This window comes from Astatotilapia calliptera, chromosome 3 (genome assembly GCF_964374335.1).
Source record: "Astatotilapia calliptera chromosome 3, fAstCal68.1, whole genome shotgun sequence".
Lineage (NCBI taxonomy): Eukaryota > Metazoa > Chordata > Actinopteri > Cichliformes > Cichlidae > Astatotilapia > Astatotilapia calliptera.
This window is the reverse complement of record NC_137424.1, coordinates 60,212,023-60,231,581: the sequence shown is the minus strand read 5'-3', so window position 1 is coordinate 60,231,581 and position 19,559 is coordinate 60,212,023. Positions and strand designations below refer to the sequence as shown.

At 40.5% G+C, this 19,559-nt stretch overlaps 2 protein-coding genes across 7 annotated transcripts in view; both read left to right on the top strand.

The window, feature by feature from the left end:
- The window catches only part of LOC113018995 (uncharacterized), a 134,981-nt gene extending 122,039 nt beyond the window's left edge, over nt 1-12,942 (top strand). For 2 of the 5 annotated variants that reach the window (XM_080298708.1, XM_080298709.1), the window contains exons 2-7: nt 5,604-5,731; nt 6,587-6,946; nt 10,844-11,221; nt 11,356-11,439; nt 11,530-11,639; nt 11,718-12,942. In XM_080298708.1, the coding sequence (XP_080154834.1) occupies nt 5,665-5,731; nt 6,587-6,946; nt 10,844-11,221; nt 11,356-11,439; nt 11,530-11,639; nt 11,718-11,756 (1,038 nt within the window). In that variant the 5' untranslated portion in view covers nt 5,604-5,664 and the 3' untranslated portion in view covers nt 11,757-12,942. Of the gene's footprint in view, nt 1-5,087; nt 5,174-5,603; nt 5,732-6,586; nt 6,947-10,843; nt 11,222-11,355; nt 11,440-11,529; nt 11,640-11,717 lie in introns of those variants that run through there. The other 3 variants (XM_080298710.1, XM_080298711.1, XM_080298712.1) reach the window with 3 other exon arrangements.
- Nucleotides 12,943-15,376: 2,434 nt separating this feature from the next.
- LOC113013710 (selection and upkeep of intraepithelial T-cells protein 1-like) lies at nt 15,377-17,938 on the top strand. 2 transcript variants are annotated; one of them, XR_013903274.1, is made up of 3 exons: nt 15,377-15,917; nt 15,999-16,281; nt 16,364-17,938. XR_013903274.1 is itself a non-coding variant. In XM_080292840.1 (2 exons), exons 1-2 carry the CDS (start codon nt 15,623-15,625, stop codon nt 16,136-16,138), a joined length of 435 nt encoding a protein of 144 aa, XP_080148966.1. In that variant the 5' UTR covers nt 15,378-15,622; the 3' UTR covers nt 16,139-17,938. The 2 variants fall into 2 exon arrangements, 1 of the variants encoding a protein (XP_080148966.1); XM_080292840.1 differs by having other exon boundaries at nt 15,378-15,917; nt 15,999-17,938.
- Nucleotides 17,939-19,559: the final 1,621 nt, after the last annotated feature.

Here is a 19,559-nt window from a genome sequence, read left to right as displayed (position 1 = left end):
GTGGCACATCATATCCCAAACAGTCTCTAAGAAATCCTGAATAACTTTTAAAGGATCATTAATACCCATAATATGCCATTTTAAGCCTGCCAAAAAGTGATTGCCGCCTATATCTTGTCACTGAAACAATGTTTCTGCTTATGCTTGTTTATGCAATGTTTCAGGATGCTTATCAAAATGCTTATGAACTTGCAAATTAAAAACATGATGCATTTAAGGTAACCTTTTTTCATTTTTATTTAAGAGGCGAATTTGTTCTAGTGTGCGATGGCCGAAACCGTTCCTTTTCGTGGAGATAATTTCTCCTGCATTAAGGGACATCCCTTCATGTGGCACAGAGGAGGCTGGAGTGCAGAGAAACTGGTGGAGATGCAGTTATACAGTCTACCTGGGCCCCACCAACTATCAGCTAAAGAGAATAAATAGATTAAATTGCTGCACATTTGGCAGACTAACATTTTCAGATTAATTAAACAATAAAATATTTATTTTTACAACATTACATGTAAACAGTCAAATGGAAGTTTTCTAAAGTTATTTCATGATATTTATATTATGGAAGCAGATTTTTGACATTTTACCTTTTTCCCGTTTTCAGATATAATAAACACGCACAAAACAAAAGCAAACAGCCAGAACACAAAGCTGGAAAACCCACCCGATTGACAAGAATCAACTCAAAATACTCCCACACAACAGAACCTCCTCTATTCCTCGCTGGCTCCAAATCTCTCAGTAGAATGATCAGTGGTTCGCTATCTGTCACCATCAAAACACCACAAATCCCACGAATGATTCGCTTCCTTATAAACCATTGAATCAGATACCGAAGCAGTTAGGTTCTAAATGAAGCTTCGGACGTCACTGATCACGTGACTCTGGCCAAGCGAATCAAGCTTCGACACAGTGCTTCTGAAGCAGTGTGTTGATTTTTTTGACACACGCACCGGAGCTTCAGCTTCAAGCGGGCCATCACTATTATTAAGCTTTTAATGAAATTTTCAGATTGTCTCTGTCAGGGACCCTGGGTCTGAGCGACCCAGGCCGCTAAATTTGGACACAGGTATGAAACCGGACGCTGCTTCTTCTTCTTCTTTGGGATTTAAAAGCTGGCATGCAGTGCTGCCCTCTTCTGTTTCAGTTGGTTATTACACTCTTAAATCCTACTACTTATTCCTGTGTCTTTCAGGATTTTACAAAGCTTCAAATGACAAATTAAATTAGTTGTCGACATTTTTAATAGTCGACTAATTGTGGCAGCCCTATTGGTGAATATCTTTTTTTGCACTACAGTGTTTAAATATATGTTATATTCTAAACTATGCAATATATTTAACCTTGTTAATATAAAGTAATTAAATTAGTTGATCCTTTATGTTTCTGTGAGACTGAAGGAGACAAACTTTGAAGTCACTGATGCTTGAAATACTTCCCATGGGTGGTGCAGCAGATACTGGACAGCACATAAAATGTTCTGAGAACTTCAGGGGTCTCATCAAACAGCATAACTGCAGATCAGCCAGTAGATGGCAGCAATCTCCTAAATCAAGACCTGCTTCCACCAACTTTGATTTTTATTATGATTTCTAAATGGTTTATATTTTGTGCGGTAGATTGTTTTATGGTAACAGTGTATTCATAACAAATTGAAGAGATGTTCATGCTGTCTGTATTAATTCATTTTTTTTATTTTATTTATAATTTAAGTTTTTTTTTCTTCACGTTTCACATCAGCTGCTGATTACTGACAGACATCCAGCTGTTCTGTCACATCTGTTTACTGAATGAACTTCAGCTTCTGATGAGAATGGGCAAGGATTTCAGTCTCTAGATGTGCAAAGCTGGTAGAGACATACCCCAAAAGACTGGCAGCTGTAATTGCAGCAAAAGGTGGTTCTTCAAAGTATTGACTCAGGGGGCTGAATAATTATGCACACCCCACTTTGCAGTTATTTATTTGTAAAAAATGTTTGGAATCATGTATGATTTTTGTTCCACTTCTCACGTGTGCACCACTTTGTGTTGGTCTTTCATGTGGAATTCCAATAAAATTGATTCATGTTTGTGGCTGTAATGTGACAAAATGTGGAAAAGTTCAAGGGGGCCGAATACTTTTGCAAGCCACTGTAGGCTTTCTTGACTTGACTTGACTTCCTTACAGGCAGACCTCAGTCAGTCAGAGTTGGTACAATGACATCAGGTACAAAGATAGTGAGCACAGCGACTCCCCAAGGCTGTGTGCTCAGTCCACTCTTGTACACGCTCTTCACCAGGACCCCCAATTATACATCAGCGGGATTCTGGTGGAGAGGGTGAAGACCTTCAATATATTTACAGAAGACCAATTATGAGCTATTGAGCCATCGGCCCCCGGGGGCCAACCCCCTGAACTTATAATAGCGTATAATGAACTGTTCCTTGAGCTGCTGTCTTGTTGGTGGACATTTGGTTTTGGACTGGTCCCTGTGCTCCTGTGCCCTTGATGGATATTTTGTTTTGGACCCTGGACCCCAAAGGTTTAATATGAAGTTTATTACACAAAGATGTTTTAGTGCTTTAGTGCATTGAGTTTTTAAGACTACAAAGCTCTTTATCTGAATGCCAACGAGATGTGGAGTCACCACCGTCTTCCACCCAGGAACAGCTGAACTGTGAACTTCTGTGCTGTCGCTCCCGCGTCGACCTTCTGATCTCTATGGACACTGCCTCCTTGGACTCCAGCATTTTTTTTGTTTTGAACTGTTTTTGTATATTTCTGGACTCAGTTTTGGAAAGCTGTTGGCTTTCAGCCCTGATCGTGTCCGTGCCGTCGGGTGAGAAAGGCGACATCTCACTGATTCTGATGTTTTGGCGGGTCCACGCTTTGTGTTTACGCCCTTTTTGCACTGATTCTATCATGAACTAGCTCTGTGCAGGCAGATAAGGACCCAAATGCAAAACTCATGAGCATGAGTCCAAAACTGAGAAGAAGGTCGACACGGGAGCGACAGCACAAAAGTTCACTGAACTTTTGTTCAGTGAACTGCAGTTTCAGACACTCCTACAGCATATGACAGTTTTTTGTTTTTGTTTTTTTTAATACGTTTTTTTTTAAACACGTGTTTTCAAAATTGGAGTTCAAGTTATTTTTTTACTTCCAACAGTGTTAACATACTACACAGGTCATGAACAAGATTTTTTTAAATTTTCATTGTAAGTGGGCTAAAGCAGTTAAATAAAAGTAGTCTAACATAAATGTAAATGCTGTAATTTGATTATTTCAATAAACCGTGCAACCTGGATGGATTTGATGCTGGCGTGACCACAGTGCACACGTCTGCTGTTGCTCACAGTGGTCCAAGGGACCGCTCAGGGAGTTTGTGTATTCGCTCAGATACATGAAAAATTAGAGGGAACATTACCTGGGTTCCCTCTTTACTCTGGCAACTGGTACAAAGATAACAGCGCACAGTCGTCATCAACAGTGTGTGATACAACTGCACATTCAATTCTCCATCTTGGGATTATTTTCTTTTGCTGAGGCATGCACTGTGCAGCGATTTGGGACCTGGAGTAACAATGGAGTTGCCGTATTTGTCCACATCAATTTTGAGGAAATTCATTAAGCTGTTTTCTAACTCTGTTAGACTATACTACACGCTACTATGTCACTGGTGATTACAACACAGCTTCAGTTATTCTGTTTCATGACACCGGGCGCAAACCCAGTAAACCTCAGTCCCAGAGCCGCAAACAGGAGGTGTGGGACTTTAGCAACTGGATAAACCAAAAGAGATCTGGGAATGTTTTTGTTGTGTCCTCATGGCGACCAATGACACGCCCCAAAATTACGCATGATGTCTTAATAAGATCGTCTCCCTGACAGCCACTTAGCAGTCGTGTTTAGGAGCGGAGGAAGTCCGAGTCGCCCCGTCAGTCTCTGCTAGTGATTGGCAGATGAAGCTTCATGAAGCACTGAAGCTTTTCATCCAATTGGTTCACCCCAGTGCAAAGCTTCTTGAAGCTTCATTTGCTCTAGTAGGACACCTACTGGACGTAAAAATATTAGTTGGCATGAATTTGAAGAGTGTGGCATTTTGCACACAGCCTGTAAATGTCAACAACAAAAGGAGTGTGTAAAACACGTATATTGTAGTGATGGCAGTATACTGTGTATATTTATACTGGCAGTATGGGAAATGATCATTTACTGTGAGGTGAGGTGTGGTTGGGGTGTGGACAGTGGTTGTGCTTTTGTAACGTTGAGGTATGGACAGCTACACTTGAGCCTCAGTCCTGCCTGTTCACATTTTATTCTGTAAAAACTAAATTTTCACTGCTTTTATGACCTTTTTAGTGGGGAGAACATAGCTAGGATTTAATGATTTAACAAATCTTTTAAATCCTTTGTCCTCCACAATGCTAAATGGCTGGAAGTCCTCAATCACCATGCTGACCAGGTTTTCATCTATTTGAGATTGTTCTTCTGAGGAAAGACAATAAAGACAAAGCACAAATATAAATATCACACACGTAACTTATAACAGTTGTATAATATTGTTATATCATTTAGTAACATTACTGCATGCTATATTATCATGACATTTGATGGCTCACCTGGTCTTGCTCCACAATCGCTGTTCCCCTTATTCTCATGCAAAGCTCTGTAGTGCCTAAGCATGGATGAGGTGTTGTTGTTATATCCCAGCTCCCTGGCACAGAGCAAACACTTCACCTTGTACAAAAGTCAAGACAGCTTAACATAAATTGTATTGCACCATCAGTATTATGAAAATACATCTTCTGTAGAAATTTACATACCTTGTTGGGAGGAATAAGATCAAAATGTTCCCACACAGGGGAGGACATCCTCCTCTTCTTAGCTGGCTCCATTCTCTCCTGACTTTCTCTCCTCACTCTCATAAACCTCCAAACTGTCTCCAAACTCTCACTAACTGCAACTCTCCATCAAACACCCACATTTTTGAATGAAGTCTGAGGGGTCAGACTTTTCTGTCCTAGAGATAAATATCTATACAGACGTCACTGGATTCAACTGAATTCCAACCATTTGTTTAAGCTTTTCCCACTAATGTGCTGTTTATCAGAGATGAAGACGTCAGCTGCTCCTGCAAACACAGTTGGTAAAATCTTCTCTGCTGGAAAACCGTGATGATGTTTCCATGTAACAGAGGTTCAGTCAGTTTCTTACACAGAATTTCATTTAGAAAAGAAAAACTTAGTTTTTTTTAATCCAGCAACATTTGATTTTTGTCTGATTTTGCCAGATTTGACCACACTTTCCTGTTCAGAATAAATAAAAACAGATTTATGATGCTTTGTGGGGATTTCTAAAGCATGTTCCTGTAAATTATCTTTGCATGCTGCTCACTGTGTTGTATTTTCCTGATTTCAGTTTAGTTTTCAATCGTTTTAGAGATTTTTAGGTGTTGCTCAGGATTCCCCTCACTCTTGAACTTAGTAGATTTCTGTTGGTTGTTGGTGTTGTTGCTCGCAGCCACCAGCTAACATTAGTAGTTGGTCAGTATCGTAGCGGCTGACATGCTGCTGAACATGCAGCATGTCTGTGTGTTGAGACGTAACAGTTATATTTTTGTCTGCAGCCTGAATGTGAAAATGAAGAAGAAGATCTGGATCCCCACAGATTGTTAAGAAGATGACATCATGGATTTCATGCCTTTCCTTGTGGTCCCACTGTGGACTTCAATTCTTCACTTGGATTTTGTTAAAGGTAAATAACGTTTCTATTACGTTCTAGTTCGTTTGTATAGCACAGACTCTGTGTTTACCTTATTTACTGTATTTCCATGAATGTTAGCACACATTTCAATAAACCACTGCATCCATTTCACATTTTCCTACAAAGAATTGAAAGCAATGAAATGCAGCTCAATACTTCCACAGCTTTGTATTCACAAGCTGCACGGTTTATTTCGCAGACCAAATTTAATGCTGGGATATTTTAATTTAGTCCTTGCTACTGTCTTGCTTAACATAAGCATTCCTACCAGGTCATGAGTATTTGGTCTTATTTGGAACAAGTTCTGAATGTTGTGGGACAAAGATTTATTTGCTGCTTTGTACATTGTGCAGTTCTGACGTCAACCAAGTCTTTAAATTTAAGAATATTACATTTAAGGAAAAGTGGATTTGCTGGTTCTCTTGAAGTGGTTTTACTTATTATCCTTATTGCTCTTCTTTGCAGAATGTGTGTGTTTCCCCACACTTACACAATATATAATTCAAGGAAGTCTAATGGGACAATACTGTGTGTGTGTGTATGTGTGTGCGTGCGTGTGTACATGTGTGTGTATATGTATTTATGTATATATATATATTTATTTTCTATTGGTCAAATATGTGGGATTCCCAAATATTATCAATTTTGTTTGTACTCAGTTTCAATGTTGATTTATTATAGTCAAACCAAGTTTGTATCCTCAGCAAACAATAAGATTTTCAATTAGTTTGAAATTTCACATGTATGTCAGTAATGTACAATATGGACAGGAGCATGTCAGGAAAAAAAACTTCTGATGTTGTATAAAGTTGTGAGTGTGTCTGCTCCTCTCTGTCTCCTCAACAGGATCATTTGTAGTGGATGTGACACAGAGCTCCTATCAGGCAGAGGAGAACCACAACATCACACTGGAGTGGACGTTCACCACCAAACCAGACACGTCCATCTCAGCACTGAAGGTCTTCTGTATCCTGAATAATGGCCATAAATACTGGACTTTTTATCATCTTTTTGATGGTGTCGAGTTCTCAGAGGAGCAGGACAAAAAGTTTTCAGGACGAGTCCAGAGTGACAAAGACGCCCTCAGAGAAGGACGAATCAGACTCCAGCTGTCCAGACTCAGGACTGAGGACTCGGGTCTGTACCTGTGTGAGGTGGACACAGGTTATGGCCGCGGCTACAACAGCTGCAGACTCACCGTCTCTGGTAAGACGATTCATTTATACACATGTGATCAATGAACTTGAGATAAGAATGTATATGTAAATGTTACACCAAATAAACAGAAGATTATTGGTTTCGTTTTACAGCTGTACCAGGGGTTATATTTCTTTGTTCTTTGTGTACATTGACTCGTTATCATGTGCTTGAATCTGATGGTAATTAGTGTGAATGCTTTATTATCTTTATTATTATTATTATTATTATTATTATTATTATTATTATTATTATATTTTTTAAATGGTTTCTTTGAACTCTACGGCGTTTGTCTTTTTTTTTTTTTTTTTTTTGCCTGTCCCATTTGGTTCTTTAGCCATCAGAATTGTTGTCTGAAGACCAACAAGGATACCCAATGGATTTACTTTGCCAAATGGATCATCGTGGCATTGCCGTATTGGTCCATTTGATCGATCTTTGTTTTTATTATTTATTATATTTTATTTTCAGATGTTACAGACGGGACAGACATGAGTGAGGGATAGGAAAGGGAGAAAGAAAGAGGAAGGAAAGGAAAAACAGAAGGGGAGAGGGACAGTGAGAAAGGGGGGGAGAAAAAAAATAAAAATCTCCTGGATCCTGGATGGAACAACTGTACTTCACTGGCTTCAGTCAGATTCCTGTCGTTTCAAGGTATTCGTAGGAGCCAGAATCTCAGAAATTCAAAACCTCACAAACAGCCAAGACTGGAGATACATCAATTCAGCCACAAATCCTGCTGATGATGTTACGAGAGGTAAATCCCTGAAAGAGTTCCTTAGCCCAAACAGGTGGACCGAGGGTCCCTCGTTTCTGCATGCACCTTCGAATAACTGGCCCACAGTTACAGATCTCCATCCGGATGATGATCAGACTGAGTTAAAGAAAGCCTACTTCTTTGGTATTGTCAGTATACCCTCCCATACATACACACCCAGCTTCAGAACCTATCAAGAGCTATTGGATTTCACGGCTCATTCACTCTCCAACCAAAAGGGTAACATTCCTTCTGCAGCTGAGTATCAAACAGCAGAACAAGAAATCCTTCGTCAGGCACAACTGGACAGTTTCGGTGAAGATTTGGCCCATTTGCAGTCAGACAAACCCCTCTCATCCGACAGCTGTCTATTGTGTTTGTCACCAGTGCTGTGCAAGAATTCTGAACTTATCCATGTAGGAGGCCGATTACGGCAAAGCCCAGACTTGGAATTGAATGTCATTCACCCAATAGTACTTGATCCGGCGCATCCAGTGACCAAACTGATCATACAAAAATTATGATGACAAACTGCATCATGCTGGTTCAGAAAGACTTTTTGCTGAACTACGTCGGAAATTCTGGATTCTCAGAGGAAGGGAAGCAGTACGCAGGCATCAGTATAGCTGCGCTGCATGTCAGAAATGGAGAGCACAGCCCATCATTCCAAAAATGTTAGACTTGCCTGCTGCTCGTCTTAGGTTATTCAAACCACCTTTCTACTCCACAGGAATAGACTGCTTTGGACCATACAAGGTCAAGACCGGCCGCAGATCGGAGAAAAGGTGGGGAATAATATTCAAATGTCTCACCACTCGGTGCATACATCTTGACCTCCTAAACAGCATGGATACCGACTCATTCCTCATGGCCCTCCAACGATTCATTTCTCGACGAGGAACACCCCTGGAAATCATATGTGATCAAGGAACTAACTTCAAAGGAGGAGATAAGGAACTACGGGCAGCCTTTAACAACCTTGCTCCGACTCTACAGCCGGTCCTGATGACTAAAAGAATCCATTTCAAATTCAATCCCCCGCATGCACCCCATTTCGGTGGAGCCTGGGAGAGGGAGATACGTTCTGTGAAGAATGCTCTGAAGAGAACCATTGGTGCCCAAATGTTCACTGAAGAGGTCTTAAGAACAGTCCTAATTGAGGTTGAAGGCATTCTTAACTCAAAACCCCTAGGCTATGTATCCTCAGACATTGCGGATATTGACCCCATAACCCCAAACCTTCTCCTTATGGGCCGACATGATTCGTCACTTCCCTTAGTATCCTATTCTGATTCTGACCTCCTAGGTCGACGACGATGGCAACATGCACAAATATTGGCAGATCACTTCTGGCGGCACTTCATAAAAGACTATCTACTATCCCTCCAAAGAAGACCCAAATGGCAGAAGGAGAACCCAGATCTCACATTGAACTCTGTTGTCATGATTATGGATTCACACCTTCCACGTGCCCTTTGGCCTGTAGGGAGAGTGACACGCTTGCTGAAAAGCCCAGATGACCGCATCAGAACTGTGGAGGTCTTAGTACAGGATAAAACCTATATCTGCCCTGTCTCCTGTCTGATCCCCCTGCCCCCGCTTCCTGACGAAGATCGATCCTGACCATATCAACATATTTCTCTCTAGAAAATATGGGGGCGGCTGTTGTAGAGACCCACCCTTTGGCAAATCCCAGCACACCCACTCACTTCACCAGATGCACCTTGTTTAGTTCTCTCACCTTTGATTGGGTGTGGTGCTTGTCCTCGATTGCACTCACCTGTCACACATTATATGTCACACATTATATAAGGACTGCATTCACTTTTGGCTCACTCTTTCTTCACTTCCACACGGGGCGGCAGCTGAGCTGTGGCAGTCCATGTGTGTCTTTGTTTCCTTCCTTCTTTGCCTTATTTATTTGAGAATAAAAGGAGAACCCTGAGAATAATTCTGAATTAGATGGCTGCTTATTCTTATTCTAACCGGATGAGCCCATGATGCTGATTGCTTAAGCCCTGAACCCTCCTTCCTTCAAAACAATTATCACCAGATGTTTCGGGTGAAACCGCTGTGAGACCTTGCCTCATCCTATCATGTGATCCATTGAAATCGACTGGTGCAAGATGTGAGTGGGCGTTAAGGTGTCTGGGGAGGATCTCAAAACTGGATTATAGATAGCAGACAGTTGGTGTCGTAAACCACCGCCTCTGTTCAAAGACAGTCGCTCACAGTATGGCGTCTTTCACTCCTCTTTCAAACCATCTGTCCTCTCTGTCCAATATGTGAACATGGATGACTGACAACTTACACAGACATAATGAACATTTAAATAAAGCTCAATCCAAGTATAATCCAATGAAAGTGATACATTAATGAAATTAAAATATTTACTGTTTAAAAGGCAGATTTAATCTCATTACAAAGTTACAGGCAACAGTTCATCCTTGGGGGTGGGACATAAATATTAGATGGTAATCCAATCAAGACGATGAGATATTTCAGTCCAACAGAAATCAGCATTCTCTCTTTATAAAAAAAAAATCACATATTTAAAAAAAACAAAAACAAATTGCATGTTACATAACAAAAATAACATGACTTTGTTTATTCCCCGAATCCAAACGTTCCTTACATAAACGCTTGAGTTGAAGACAGTAGGAATGGTTTTGGTTCTTCGAAGAGGTCTTCTCCAGGTCTAAATACTGACAGGAAGTCGCAGGTATTTCAGCTTCGAGGTGGTCCTGTGAGTCGCTGAGCCACCCTACCAACATGGTTTATTAAGAGCCAAAGTGCCACAGTGTGACCAGGATGTTCCAGGTGTTTCAAATAAGAGTTAAAGCATCTGCATGAACATAAAACGGGAAAAATAATTCTGGCAGCCTTTAACGCAAGGGCTTGAGACTACGATAATCTGGATGGCTGAAAACCTTCACAGATATGTCACTACTTCATTTAAACTGAAGGATTAAACAGTTCTTTTTACCAAATATACTGAGGAGTAGTTGTTTCGTTTAATTTGGTCCCAGAAACACTTCTGCAGTAACAGCACAAAGACTCATGGGGCTGTTAATGATCTTCAGGTCTTCACGGTGTAACTCTACAGGGGTCTGTGGGAATTCGGGAGGTTTAATTTTCCATATTTCCAGGTGAGGTTCTGGTGATTGGGTCAAATCTTCCAATCATCGCTGCTCCGGGTGATGATGTCATCCTGCCGTGTCACCTGGAGCCCATGTTCGATGTCCAGGGTATGACGGTGGAGTGGTCCAAACCCGACCTGAAGCCCGACCCGTCGGACCGGCTGAGCCGAGTGGAGTACGTTCACCTGTACAGGGACAGGCAGGAGGTCCCCGACATGAAGATGGCCTCGTACTTCAGGAGGACGGAGCTGTTCATGGACGACATGAAACACGGGAACATTTCACTGAAGATCCTGAACGTGTCGGAGGAAGACAACGGCAGATACAGATGTTTCATCCCCAAGCTGCGGAGCAGATTGAAAGCTGCTGTTGTTGAACTTGTAGTCAGTCAGAAGATTTGTTCAATCCAAACTGAACTTTCAGACTTGGAATCATGCTTTGTGTATTATTTTAACTCATTTCCAAACTTTCAGTCTCATTTTATCAGCTTATTATAACTCTAGTGTTTATGGTCTTTTTAGATCCAAATTTTGCTAAAACCTCCACGACGGAGACGCCATTGCACTTCCAAACTCCAGATCCTCAGGACGCGACTCCAGCAAACGGTGAGAAGTCAAATTTTCTCTGTCACTTGTGTTTGGGTGACATTTTTTTGTCCATTTGTGGTAACCTTGTTTATTTCTCGTCTACGTCAGCAGGTCGATCCAGGGTCTCTGTGGTCGCCGTTGTCATCACCTTCATGTCGGTTCTGGTTGTCGTCGCTTTTTCTGCGTGTTTCTCTCGCTGCCTTCATCAGAAATTAAATGTAAGTAAGAAACAAATAAAACACAAACATGTTGTTGCTTCCTGTTAGACTGACTCATTATTCAATTTCTTTCAACAGAAGCTTTCAGAAGGCAAAACGACCCAAAGCCAAGTATAACTATTCCAGGTGCCTTGCGAACGTTGGTGTTAATGGAGCCGAGACCATTTGAGATTTATCTTTCCTGGATCTTCACAGTCAAGTGGAAAATTTAAACCAGCAGCCACTGGCAGACACTCGGGCCAAGCAGCACTGAGGTCATCATAAAGGCAGTGGATTTATTTATCGAGCTCATTTTCAAAGAAAAAGAACATTTAAAGATTTAAGGACTTTCTAGTCCCTTTAATGCAAGACTGAAGAAAACCTCCTTTGCTCAAGATGTAGAAGGATGAAGATCATATTTATTTTTATGGATTTGTATTAACTTGAAGACTTAAAATTCTAACTTATTAAAGTTTTACACCTTACTAGTTAAGGACAAAGTAATTCTTCCTAAAAGCTACTAGTGATGGACAAATTAAAAGAGGAAGTCCTCCCTGAAATCGATTTGCTGCTTTATTTAGAAAGTTTTATTGGACATTTCCAGCTCAGTGTGTTGGAAAAAGATTTTTCTATCAGTGTGGATCTTGGAGATGCAGAAGATTGTAAAAACATCAACAGGATTTGATGTAACCATAAAGTTTGGAAACCACATTCAGGACTTTTTGTTTCTTCATGTTTACCAAATCAGTTTAATGCAAGTCTGAATCAAAACAGGTCGGTTATCGTGACACTGAAGTGTTTACTTACAAAAGCTGTCCTGGATGACATCATGTAACTGATTTTCACATGAGACTTTATGTTTTTAAACTAATTTATCAAATTTAGCTTGAAATTGGCTGGTGGGCAGATCTCTACGACAGAGTCAATGCATTTCTTAAGCTGATACAGAGCTCCGGTTTATGTAAGGAAAACTAGAAGTGTCTATATTTTTTCATTTTAAGTTACAAAATAAAGATACAAACAGATTCTGATTTAAATTTTTGTTGCAGTTATCAGTGATAATTTCGTCATGTACATTTGATCTACCTCTGGTAAACGACACAGCTAGCTCCCATTCTCCTTGTTTCTCATGGAAATGCAACAAAATATCAGCGCTTATAGAAGAGTAGAGCAGACATGTTGTGATTAAAGTTGTGTGTCTTTGTGTGTCTTTGTGCATCTGTTCTGTTGTGTACAGATGGATACTGGGACTGTTCACAGTTTTGAAGATTTTATATAAAGTTCATTCTCGGATGGATTTAAATAAAGTTATTTTTTATATGAATACAGTGACTGTGTGTGTGTACTCATATTCAATTCTCTGTGAATATCTATTTTAAAATCATTGGTCTCACATGTGCTTTTTTACACCATTTGAAGCAGAACCATCATCTGAAGCTTTGTTTTTTGGTATTTACATGTCCTGTACAGTTTCTCGCTCTGTGGCGAGCTAGTTTTCCTCGCTTTGCATGCAGTTTAAAGACAATCTGTGACCCTCCCTGCTTCCCTCACAGCCTCTATGGGGAAAACACTCATATTACTAATAAGACTTACAGTAAAATATGATTGCTCACAAGAGTGACACAACTCCTGTTTTTCCCATGCATTATAATTTTACTAAACTTTAGGCAACATTACAGAATAATGGATGAGAAAATGTGCGAGGGAGGATTAATGCTTGGGCGAGACAGTCTGGGAAGAATAGTTTCTTGTTTCACGTGGGTTTTTATTCCACATGACTCATTATTTTAAGATCTTTAGCTGATAATGTTTAGCACCTTCAGGCGAGTGTTGTTGTGATTTGGTGCTATATAAAAAACATTGAACTGAACTGAACTGAGAAAATAATGAACTCAGTGTTTTACACTCATCTCCCTCAGTCATAATGTGACTCGTATATTAGTTCAAATGGAACAGTAAGAATTTACTTTCATAAATTCAACCTCAAATTTAGCTTGGATCTAGCCTGGAGCTGTGGTCGGCTTCCCAAAAGAGAGTAAGCCTCTTGGCACTTCACAGAGTTTTATATGAGAATGTTCATCTTTCTATCCAGTTAAATCTTGTGGGGCGAAGCTTGTTTTGCAGGCCCTGAGCTACGAGGTGGCCATGACGGATATCAGGCGCCAGTTATCGTGTCTACAGCTGGCCCTGAACATTCCTTTATACTGATATATCTGAAGGTTTCTAATTATTCAATCAGTAAGAAGCTGAAGATTCTTTTAATCCCAAAGAAAAATCAAACCCAACTAAACACGCGGTTTTAGAAACACGAGACTAATTAAAAGCCACTCGAGTTATAAAATGAGGAAGAGTCAGACTGTGACAGCTAAAAGATTTACGGCATGAACACTGTGATTGAAACCTCCCCATTCACAGCCTGGATGTTCACATGAGCGGTAAGGAGGGGCTGCATCGTTTATTAGTAGGAGGCAGACCTGACTGCAGCTGTACAGAGGAAGAAGAAGAAGAAGATTTGCTTCTCTCAGCCACAGACTGTCTGAGCTTGCTCTCATCATGTGTGTCTACAAATCGCACTTTGAGGACTCTTTTTTCCCTTTTCCACTCTGGACTTTAATCCTGTGCTCGGCTTTCATCGTCAGGACTCCTGTTCAAGGTAAATAATGATCTTAATTAAACGTTGCACAACAAATAACTTTAAGAAAGATGTCATAACATAATAGCTGTTTGGGCCAGATTGCCAGATTCAGTAGAGCCACTACTTCTTACTGTGGCGTCACTGAAGGTGATGACAGGTAACTTCTGCATTCATGATGAGCAAAGTTTTTCTGTCAAGTTTGGTACTTTTATGGAGGTTTAATGTCAATAAACTTCAAACAATCAAAGATTAAAAACCGATGATCATCTGAAAATGTGTCGTGTCTTTGTGTCCTGATATCTAAGGAATATACAGCTATCTGTGATAGAGACCTTCTTTCCAACTTAATAGCAACATTTAAAACATACAAAAGTCATAAAAGCACAAAATTAAGTAATTTTCTTTTTAGAAAGAAAGTTTAGCTTTAGAACATGTACATTTATAAAGGACTCAAAGTATTGAATCTGAAGAAACCAAGAAAACCCCCTCACACATTCAAGCAGAGCTAAAAGCTTCAAAAAATACTGACTAAGATGAATGTGCACGTGTCTCATCTCAGATGAATCTGTAGCTGCTCAGAGATACTCGTTCAGTTTGTTGGCTGGTCTCAGAGATGTGTGTGACTTATTTTCTTCAATATTTCAGTGTCACATCATTTAGGCTCCACATGACTCAACAGTTTAAGTGTGAAGTTTATATTTCTCCCAGAGGCAGCAGCTGTCATCAGTTTAAAATAAAAGTTGACGAGGCTGGAACCACAAACTACTTTTCTACACAGTCATTTAACAGCTGACACTGTGTCTGCAGTCACAGTTGACAGCTGTTATTTAAAAGAGTTAAATGAATGAGCAACATCACAGAGTGTCTGTATTTACTGCACAGACTCCTATAATAACAGGTTATTTGCTGAGGTTAAAATCACACATTAACGAAGGCAGTCCAGTGGTGAGACTCGCTAATGTCAGGATGCTAACATGAGTTGTTCAGCAGTAAAAACAAAAAGGTGACCATGACACAGTTAAACATAATTCATCTTTATGCTCTTTATGAGGCTGCACCTCCCTGAGCCTGGTTCTGTCAGAGGCATCTTCCTGTTAAAATAAAGTTCTTTTTTTTATTACCAAGTGCTTTTTCTTAGAGGTTCTTTTGATTTCTCCGGATCACTGTAGAGTTTTCACTTTACAGTATAAAGTGGCAGAGCCAACTGTTGTTAGCGTTTATTTCGTCAGTGTGTAACTCTACAGGGGTCTGTGGAGTTCAAGACGTTTAATTTTCCATATTTCCAGGTGAGGTTCTGGTGATTGGTTCAAATCTTCCAATCATCGCCGCTCCGGGTGATGATGTCATCCTGCCGTGTCACCTGGAGCCCATGTTCGATGTCCAGGGTCTGACGGTGGAGTGGTCCAAACCCGACCTGAAGCCCGACCCGTTGGACCGGCTGAGCCGAGTGGAGTACGTTCACCTGTACAGGGACAGGCAGGAGGTCCCCGACATGAAGATGGCCTCGTACTTCAGGAGGACGGAGCTGTTCATGGACGACATGAAACACGGGAACATTTCACTGAAGATCCTGAACGTGTCGGAGGAAGACAACGGCAGATACAGATGTTTCATCCCCAAGCTGCAGAGCAGAGTGAAAGCTGCTGTTGTTGAACTTGTAGTCGGTGAGAGGATTTGTTTTGGTACGCTTTTGTTTTCAACTCATTTCCAAACCTTCATGTGAACAGATCATGACTATATTATAGATCTAAAGTACGCTAAGACCTCTACGACAGAGAGTCCGGTGTATCCTAGAAACTTCAGAACTCCAGATCCTCGTGAGATGTCTCCAAGAAATAGTGAGATAACAACCCACATTTTCTCTGCATTGTTTTTGTTTGGGTGAGATGTTTTGTGTGGTGACCTTGTTCATTTTTTTTCTTTTTTATATATCAGCAGGTCGGTCCAGGGTCTTTCTGGTTGTCGTAGTTACTGCCTTTGTGTCGGTTGTGGCTGTGACTGCGTATTTCTCTCGCCGTCAAATAAAATGTATATCAGAAACAAACAAACACAAACATGTTGTTGCTTCTTCTGCCATCAGACTGACTTATTATTCAACTTCTTTCAACAGAAGCATCAAGGCGACAAAGTGACCCAAACCAACCATAACAATTCCAGGAGTTCAAAGGAGGGTTGGTGTTAATGGACCTGAGAGCATTGGAGTTTTACCTTTGCTGGCTCTGCTGGATCCTGATAGTCAGGTTGGAGGTTCAAACCAGCAGCCACAGGAAGACACTTGGCCCAGCAGCACTGAGACCCATCATAAGGTCACTTCTATAAACGGAGTCTGATTTAAACTTCGACCTCAGGTGAAGACTCAAGTGTTGTATCAGAAAAAACACAGCGTGCAAAATCTGGATATCTAAACAGTAAATATATGAAACAAGCCACATGTAGTTATTCTTTAAATTGGATTCAGATGCAGTGAAGTAGCCAGTCTAAAACCAATGGTTAAATTATTTTCCATTCCTTGTCAGCAACATTATTTCGATCTAACCCTAATGATTGTTTAAAAACCAACATGTACACTGAGCTAATGCCAAGCAGGGGTGAAAATGCCCCAAACTGCAGTTCATCTACTCAAGTCAGCCCTCACAGACTGTCATGTTAAAAGCCAGCAGAAATCCACGTCTTCATAGCCAGCTACAATACAGTTTCAATTTCTATGGATGTGTTCATCCTCTATAATTGTACACTAGTTGAATATTTATTGCAACTTTTAACTTTTGAGTTCAAAGGCTCAAAGGAGGATGTGCCAGCAGAGATGTCCAAGCTTCACCTCTTTGTAGTTGTGGTGTGGTTTGTGGCTCAGCTGCAGGGGAGGGGTGGAGCAGTGGGTTCAGGGTGTGGTGATCTGGATGAGAGACTAGAGGCTAGTTTGAATGTGACTCTATCATGTCGTTGCAGTTTTGTTCTTTGGTCCATCTCTTTCACCCTCTTTGTACTTTCTTTTTTCACTTGTAGCTCTCTGTCAAACACTGGAGGACTGCTTGGACTTCATTAGAGACCTGAAGTTCAGTCTGGAGATCAACACTTAGCAGGATAAAGAGCATTATTTATTACTGTCAGGTTTAATGTTCTCATTTATTTAAATTGTACATCTTGCTGGTCAAGGTCACCTTGAATCTTTCAGTAAGCTTCTGAATGACCTCCAGTGGACAAATTTAATCTAGGACCTGGCGTCCACATATGTGAACATCACATTTTGGGTTATTTTGAACAAAATACTCAATTTTGCTTTACAAGGGCCTGATATTCACTTACGAGGACATTATACTGCTACTGTTCTATTGAAATTTTAAATAAATATGCTCGTATGTGGCTCTCATTTTTCTTAGAAACAAAAATCAGGTAAAGAAAAAGTCTGGTAAGTCTTTGTTTTTACATTCATCGGGTCCTAATCAGCCCAAATATCAAAGAGAAATTAAAAATGCATGCTGTGGAAGAGTTCGGGTCTTAGGAGGTTAAGTGGGAAAGTCCTTCATGGTTTTCACTGTGTTGAACTGAAATGAACATGCTGGTTTATTGGTCACAGTTTACTGGATATTTCCAACCCACAGCCTTGGAAAGACATTTTCAGTGGGAACAGTTCAGTCACACATCATGTGGAAGGACTGAAGTAGAAACTGAGTCGAAAAACATGTTGGAGACAAACTGGCCAAGTGGAGGATGAAAGAAGTAGTGGCAGGCCTAAAAAAATATCTACAGCAGACTGAGCTGAAATAGGACCTGAGACGCAACTTTCTGTTGATCCAGCTACTGTTTCCTGAAGCCCTCATCAGATATGGTCTCAGTGGAAAGGTGGCTGTCAAGAAGCCATTAGGTAGGGAAACAGGCTGAAGCATGACAAACTACACAAAAACTGGACAAAAACAGATTCAATACATCTTGTGGAGTGATGACACCAAACTTGAAATGTTTGGTTTAAATCATTGTCAATATGCATGGAGGAGTGTCTGCAGTTATCTGTGAAACACGGTGGAGGCTCTACCATGGTTTGAAACTGCATTTCAGCCGGTGGTGTTGGAGACAGAGAATTACCATCAGATTTGGATCCACAATGTTAGACCACCTGGAAATCATCTGACTGGTGCTGACAATTGACTATTAGTCATGGATTGGCCTCCCCCAAGGAAAATATCCTTCAAAAAGCCAGGAGAACAATTCGTGAAACCACTTAAAGGAAATAAAAGTGGCCCAAATTTCTTACTTTCCTCCAAAATATAAAAAAATGAAGGGTGACTCAGAAATTTTGAACAGTACTGTAGCAACTGCTTCCATGTGGAGTCGATTCTGCTTCCTTGCTTGCAGCAAATGTCTCTTCCCACAGGCCTCTGTAGAAAAACCTTGTATGATTACTAAGAATTACAGCTTATATCTGCTATAAACTATCATTACCCAGAGAGTGGTGCTTTTCCCATACAACCTGATTCTGCAGTGTGTATTCAGTAAAGACTGTGTTTAGTGTGAGACACAGCCTGTGATGTTTTCATGGGTTGCTATAAATACAAAACTTTCTGTCACAGTGGATCAAATTTAATCTCTGACCCTGTTCTTTAGGGCTTTAAAAACTGACTCCATGTTTCATTTAGTTTGACCGTAAATGGGAGACTGAGCCCATAAACTTACCAGGACAACATTTACAAAGCTCGCTTCATGCTTCGTCACAGCTGACAGCCCGGTGTTGGAGGCGTGATGATTCAGGCACCTCACAGCTATTGAGTTCAACATCAACTTCTCTGTACACCAAAGTATTATATTAAAGCTTGGCTGAAACTGGATCATCAGGGAAAGTGATCCCAAGCACAGCAGCAAATCTACACCACTGAAAGTGAAAAGAACCAAAATGCAGCAATGAGCCGGTCAGTCCAAACCTCAGCCTGACTCAAATACTGTTGTGGGACCTTCAGAGAGCTGTGCATGAACAAATACTTTCATGTCAGGATGTAAAGATGACCCATAAAATCATACCAAAACTATTACATCAAGTTAATCCTACTATGTGTGGTACTGAATAAGAGTCTGTGCTCAGTTTTTTGCAGGACTGCTTCTGTAGTTTGACTTATTTTCTATTAAATAAACAACAACAAGGCATAATATGTGCTTTTGTTTATTTGAGGTTTTATATAAAAAAAAATTTAAGAGCTTTTTTATTTTTTGTATGTCCTGTTATGTAACCCTCAGAATGGACAGCGTATGTACTCTCTGTTCAGTGGGTGTATTTAGTCAGACATAAATACTGTCACAGCTCGACTGTGGAGGCAGAA